This window comes from Bidens hawaiensis, unplaced genomic scaffold (genome assembly GCF_021521415.1).
Source record: "Bidens hawaiensis isolate Kalapana, Puna unplaced genomic scaffold, B.hawaiensis_p1.1 tig00007983_1, whole genome shotgun sequence".
In the NCBI taxonomy this organism is placed as follows: Eukaryota; Viridiplantae; Streptophyta; class Magnoliopsida; order Asterales; family Asteraceae; genus Bidens; species Bidens hawaiensis.
Genome location: NW_027491557.1, coordinates 350,085 through 356,997, shown reverse-complemented (window position 1 = coordinate 356,997; position 6,913 = coordinate 350,085). Strand labels below are relative to the sequence as shown.

Below are 6,913 nucleotides of genomic sequence, written 5' to 3'. Positions count from 1 at the left end.
ATTGAACCCGAACTTGTGGGAAGTGGTGAAAAAGGAGGTAATCAAGTGGTTGGATGCAGGGATCATTTATCCCATTTCAGACAGCTCATGGGTGAGCCCGACACAGGTAGTGCCCAAGAAATCTGGCCTCCAGGTAATAAAAGATGATAAAGGTGAACAAATCGCCACCCGACCGGTAACCGGGTGGCGAATGTGCATCGATTATAGGAAATTAAATACCGCCACTTCAAAAGATCATTTTCCTTTCCCATTCATTAATCAAATAATTGAAAAACTTACGGTCAAAAATATTATTGTTTTTTAGATGGGTATTCGGGTTATAATCAAATTGCAACCCATCCCGATGACCAACATAAAACCACTTTTACTTGTCCATATGGCACCTTTTCTTTTAGACGGATGCCATTTGGATTGTGTAATGCCCCGGCCACTTTTCAAAGATGCATGATGAGCATATTTTCAGACATGGTCGGGGATTCACTTGAGGTTTTTATGGATGATTTTTTTATTTTTGGTTCAACTTTGGAGTCTTGTCTCAATGATTTAGAAAAAGTTTTAAAATGATGTGTTGAGACAAACTTGGTATTAAGTTGGGAGATAAGTCATTTCATGGTACAAGAAGGTATTGTGTTAGGTCATGTGGTTTCAAGTAGGGGGATGGAAGTTGATCAAGTAAAGATTAGAGTAATTTCATCTTTGCCACCCCCGAAAAATGTCAAAGGGGTGAGATCGTGTTTGTGACATGCCGGATTCTTTAGGAGATTCATTAAAGGTTTTAGTGCAATTTCAAAACCTTTATGTAATCTTTTATTGAAGGATGTCCCCTTTGAGTTTACTAATGAATGTTTGCAAGCATTTGACAGTTTGAAGGAGAAGCTAGTGAAAGCACCAATTCTACAATCGCCGGATTGGTCAAAGCCGTTTGAGATTATGTGTGATGCTAGTGATAGCAAGTTGGAGCGGTTTTGGGTCAAAGAGTGGATAAGAAACCGGTGGTGATTTATTATGCGAGCAAAACTTTATCCGAGGCACAATTTAACTACACCACCACCAAAAAGGAGTTTCTTGCAGTGGTGTATGCCATAGATAAGTTTCGTTCATATATTTTGTGAAGAAAGGTTGTGGTCTATTCGGATCATAGTGCGGTTTGTTACCTCATGGAGAAGAAAGATGCAAAACTGCGTTTGATTAGATGGGTGTTATTGTTGCAAGAATTTGATCTTGAAATCCGTGACAAGAAAGGTTGTAAGAATGTAGTGGTGGATCATTTGTCTCGAATTACCCTTGATGGTGTTGATGATCCGACAGAGATAAACGAGAAATTTCCTGATGAACAGTTGCTTCTTGTTTTAACCGCACCGTGGTATGCTCACTATGTCAATTATTTGGCTACGGGGGCGATTCCGGAATTTTGGTCAAAGAAAATGAGGCAACAATTCATGGCCAAAGTCAAGCAATACATTTGGGATGAACCGGACCTTTTCAAAGTTGGAGTAAATCAAGTTGTTAGAAGATGTTTACCCGAGAATGAAGTGCAAGAGATCTTGAAACGTGCACATTCATCGGCATGTGGGGGCCATTTTAGTGGTTCAAAAACAGGGTATAAGGTACTTATGTGTGGGTTTTATTGGCCAACGATTTTTAAGGATGCGAATGAATTGCCAAAGAATGGGGGGTGTATCAAAAAGGAATGAAATGCCTTTACAACCCATTTTAGTTGTTGACATTTTTGATGTATGGGCATATATTTCATGGGTCCGTTTCCAAACTCATGCGGGTATCTTTACATTCTTGTTGCGGTTGATTATGTGTCAAAATGGGTCGAAGCGGTTGCAACAAGAACTAATGATCATTCTGTGGTGTGTAAGTTTGTTCAATCCAATATCTTCTTAAGATTTGGGATTCCTAGAGTGATCATAAGTGATGGTGGATCGCATTTCAAGAACTTTGCATTTGGCAAATTGTTGAAGCGTTATAGTGTTAATCATCGAATTGCAACGCCTTACCATCCTCAAACAAGCGGCCAAGTTGAACTTTCTAATCGACAAATTAAAGAAATTTTAATGAAGACAGTTCGGGTCGATAGAAAAGATTGGTCGAATAAGTTGGATGATGCATTGTGGGCTTATCGTATAGCCTACAAGACACCGATTGGTACCACTCCGTATCGGTTGGTGTATAGGAAGGGTTGTCATTTGCCAATGGAAGTAGCTCACCGAGCATTATGGGCAATTAAGAATGTTAATATGGATTACAATGAAGCAGGTGAGTTGAGAAAGTTGAGATTGAACGAGTTGAAAGAAATCCGGGATGAGGCGTATGATTGTGCTTCGAATTACAACGAGAAATTAAAGAGAGTGCATGATGCTAAGATACGGAAACGAACATTTGAGGTTGTGCAAAAATTGTGGCTTTATAATTCAAGACTCAAATTGTTTCCTGGGAAGCTTAAAAGCAAATGGATGGGCCCGTATGTGATCACAAGAGTCGGGAGTTTTGGTGATGTGGAGATTGAAGACATGCACAGTCAAGTTTAACAAGTTGTGAATGGACATCGTCTCAAACCGTACTTAGAGGGGAAAGATGTGAACATGCTTGACAATGATAAGGTGAGTTTTCCTCTTAAGCTCACCGGACGGTTCCACCACAAAAAGGTCCATGTATGTTGTATAGTGTAAATAGCTTTTGTTAAAATTTATTTTAAAAATTACCTTTCTCGTTTGGAGTGTGTTTGATTCAAGTGTGGGGAAATTCGTATATATTTCTTCACTGTGTTGAGGACAACTCGGGTTTTTCATGGGGATAGGGTAATTTTAATTTCAAATTTTTAGTTTTGTCTTGTAAATACGTTGTTTGGGTTCTTATAAAAAAAAAGGTCACCGTGGACCATGATGAAGACCGTGGCCCACGGTCAAGTCAACGTGGGGCACGGTGCAACGAACTCCCACGGTACGGTTCACTCTGTCCAATCTGGTTCACTTTCACCGTGGACCGCGGTCCGGCTAACAAAGTTCAGTTGAATTCTGTCAACCGTGGACCACGGTTCACACCATGTCCCACGGTGCGGCTTCTTCTGCATTTGTCTGACGGGTTTTAAGGGTAAAAAGAGTTTGTTTTTATTATTTTACAACAATCCCAGCTACATAATTTACCTACCATCATCTCCATTTTCATAAACACTTTGTCAAACCCTAATTTCACATCACACCTCTTTCAAATACTCACCAAAAATCTAATAGTGTTAACCTTATTTTGAGTAAACTTTTGTGAGGATTGATAATTCAAACCCTACTTTCATCAATTCTTAAGTTGTAATCTGATTGTAAGGGTTAGGGGTTCCGAAAATTTCAAGGAATTTGAGGATTATTGCTTGTTTGTGAAAAAGAACTTGTTTATCACCATAAACATCAACCAATGTATGTTCTTTGTTAATTCTTTGAATACATTTCAATAATTGTTAAGGTAGAAGTGATTTGAATATACCCACTTGCTTGTTTAGTTATAATGGTTGTACATTGTAGTTGTGGATAATAGATAAGTGCTTGAAAATTATGATTTCACATTGAAAATTGAAAAATTAAGCATTTAGTGGAATTTTGAGATATTGGTTAATTGAATAATGAGTTGAATATCCACAACCATGGTAACAAGCAAGTGAGGGGAGGAACATATTGAATTGACTTTGTTTGTTTTTGGTGATTTTTGTGTGTAGATGGGACGAACTTCGGATAAAGAAAAAGGAAAGGCTACATCTTCTAGTGGTCGGGCTGCTCAAACTAAGAGACAACGGTTGCGAGAGGAGCAAGAGCAGGTGCGAGTGGAAATTCCGAAACCCGACTGGAGAGATGGGGTACTATCAAGGTATGCTCTGGAATGGCAACCGGAGCTGTTTAAGGATAAATTGAGCACTTTGAGAGATAGAAACGAGGCATTTAAGTGTGAAAAGGAATTAACCGATCCGGGGTCCGAGTTCAAGTATAAGAAGATGAGACTTGAAGATTGAGGCAAGGTTATTAATGACAATCTGTTTATCTAATGTTGTGCCACGAAGGGGAGAGATTTCAGTAGATCGAAATAGCGATATTCCGATTCTATATGCTTTGATGAATGGAGGCCCACTCATTTCCTTTCGTTATTTGGTCATGATGAACATATGGATCAATCGGGAGAGCAACAAAAGAAAGTTAATTCCCCATTGTCGGTTGATTACAGCCCTGTTAAAACATCATGGGGTTACTCAGGATGATGCGGTTGGAATAACAAAGAATTTCAAGGAGCATAAGTTGGACGATTTGGGTCCAGGCTGAGAACTACACGACGGATGAGAGGAATCATTACTTGAGGAATGAGAAGGTTAGGTGGAGAGTGTTGAGGGAAGATATTGAACCAGAGGCAGGTGAGGCGTTGGAGGAAGAGATTGAAGAGCCAAGTGATACGGAGGATATGGATATTGCTGGTGGTAATGGGTCCCAACAAGGGGGTTGGGATTACTCGACAGGGTATGCTTCATATGGGGACAATTTGGCCCATTTGGATTCAATTAATGAGGTGGTAGAGAGGCATCGGCCTTCCACCTTTGATAATTAGTCGGAGGAGTCCCGAGCGCTCTTTGTCCATCAAACGTTTATGGGTGCATACCATGAACGAGCTGAGAAGGAGAGGCATGACAGGTTAGAGATGTGGAACCGTGCCCAAGCCTATAGGCGAGAACACGAAACAAACATGCGGTATTTGGATGATAGAACTAGAAGAATGCATGATCAGTGGCATGCTAGTGAGCCGGTTGTTCCAGATCCCCCAAGTGTAGATTACACATCTCTCCCACCATATGACAGTTCAGTTTGTTATCCCGATCCACCATTGCAACATTCCATATGGGTGGACCCGATGCAGTCCATGGCACCACCACCATCATCGTCTGGAGAAGGTAGTAGCGGAGGAAGTGGAGCATTCAATTTCAGTCAATTTTCGGACTTCATGACCTCCATCTTCGGGCCGCCACAACCGCCCTATTATTGAGGGGGAATTCGTCATGTCAGGTGCATGTGTTTTGTATATTATTTGTATATTGTTTATTTTGTGTTTCGGTTTTTAGTATTTGGGTGGAAGGGAGGAGGATGAAACCTTTGGTTTAGTGTTACGGGTCGGAAAGAGGTGGTGTTTTGTTTGTTTTTACTTTCTCAAAACCATACATTGGGGACAATGTTTCTCTAGTGTGGGGATGGTAAATTTTTCATTAAAAATTCAAAACTTTTAAAAAAATTAAAAAAAAAAAGATCACTGAAAGAAAAACACTAGAAAGTGGTAAGATAGCAGGGGTAAAGTTTTGGTCCATTTTCATGGTCATAATTCCCTCAAAGTCAAGTTTGCTTAGTTGTTTTAACAAAGAAATGAGGTTGAGAAGTATTTTAGTCAAGGTTAGCATGCTTTCGGTATAATAACCCGCATAACATATCCATATTTACTTGAGTATTGGGAAAATGGACAGCGGTGATAGATTGGGTATTCTCCGTTAGAACTTGTACTATTAATGCATTTCGAGACCTTAGCTTGGGATAAGTGTAGAAGTGATAGAGGCAATTAGGTTTAAGCCTCGTCAGGATGAGAGCGAGTGTGGGTTTTGGGGGTTGGGCCTCATACATTACACATATGAGGGTGGGCAATGAGAGGGACGGGGGGTTGGTTCCTTTAGTAAACCTATTTGGACTTATTCTTCTTATTTGATTAACCCCGATGCATGTTGTGAGACGATCCGGCTTGATAGGTTTTTCTTTGTAATTGTATTGGTTTTGCTATTAATCAATAGAGAGTAGTGAATTTCATATTTATGTGCAAGTTTAAGTTTATTTGAAAAAAAAATGAAAATAAAAAAAGGAAGAAAAATGATTGGGATTCAACATCCAAAGTGATGTGTATCGAGTTAGTGATATAAGTTGGTAGTGTATATAGTAGTCTACTAGTTTATTTTATTGTTTATTTAGTTTTGATGTAACAGGCTGGATCGGATCACGTGAGTCACTTTCAATATTCCCATTCCATACATGTACACCTGGCCCCATTACAACCCGTTTTAAGACCTCTTCATTTGTATTTGTGTTAAAGCATGAATAGGTGGAGATTCGACGGTAATACAAGCATATGCAAGGAGAATTGAGTATTAGTGAAAAATATGGAATGATCACCGATAAGAAGGTTAATGAGTAACGGTGTGTTATGTGTGAATAAAAACCGAAAGCATGTTAAGGTTAACTAAAATTTTATGTTTTAAATATAATAATATGTGATACTAATGCGAACATCTAATAATGACGGAATAGGATATGATTGGGGACCTTGACTGAGCCGGGCTTGTGGCTTGTTTGGTGGTTGTGGTTTGAAAGCAATTGTGGTTTAAGTGTTGCTTGGGGGCAACCAACGGATAAGTGTGGGGATGTGACGAGTGATTCGTCAGGACGATGTTAATCGAGTTAAAAGATAGAATTATAGTTGTTAAATACTTGCTTGATCAATTGTTTACAAATTTCGTGTTAGTTAATTTAGTTCTTAAAATCCAATCAAAAATCGACTTGAAAATTACTTTTGTCATTTACTTTTTACAATTTTTGCTAACTTACTCTGTTAACGCATATTCCACAAATTCCCTGTGTTCGACACTCACTTACCGCTATCTAATTAGTTGTATTTGGTTTATTTTTTAGTGAGTTTTCGACCTCACGTCAAGTATCACGCCCTTGTGGAAAACCATCATATGTACGATCTGACAAGCAATTAATGCACCTAGGCAGCTAACCACAGGGCCGTCGTGCACATCCACCACGAAATCGTGTCCCAATGCCCATACATCTTATAAATAGTTGTGCATGTCTCATTGCATAGGGTGTGCTTGGAGATGATTTGGACGTGTCTATCACTT

The 6,913-nt window shown here is 39.3% G+C and overlaps 1 protein-coding gene across 1 annotated transcript; it reads left to right on the top strand.

Moving 5' to 3' along the window:
• Positions 1–1,157: 1,157 nt before the first annotated feature.
• Positions 1,158–1,694, top strand: LOC143636483 (uncharacterized). The gene has a single exon (XM_077104067.1). It carries the CDS (start codon positions 1,158–1,160, stop codon positions 1,692–1,694), a length of 537 nt encoding a protein of 178 aa, XP_076960182.1.
• Positions 1,695–6,913: the final 5,219 nt, after the last annotated feature.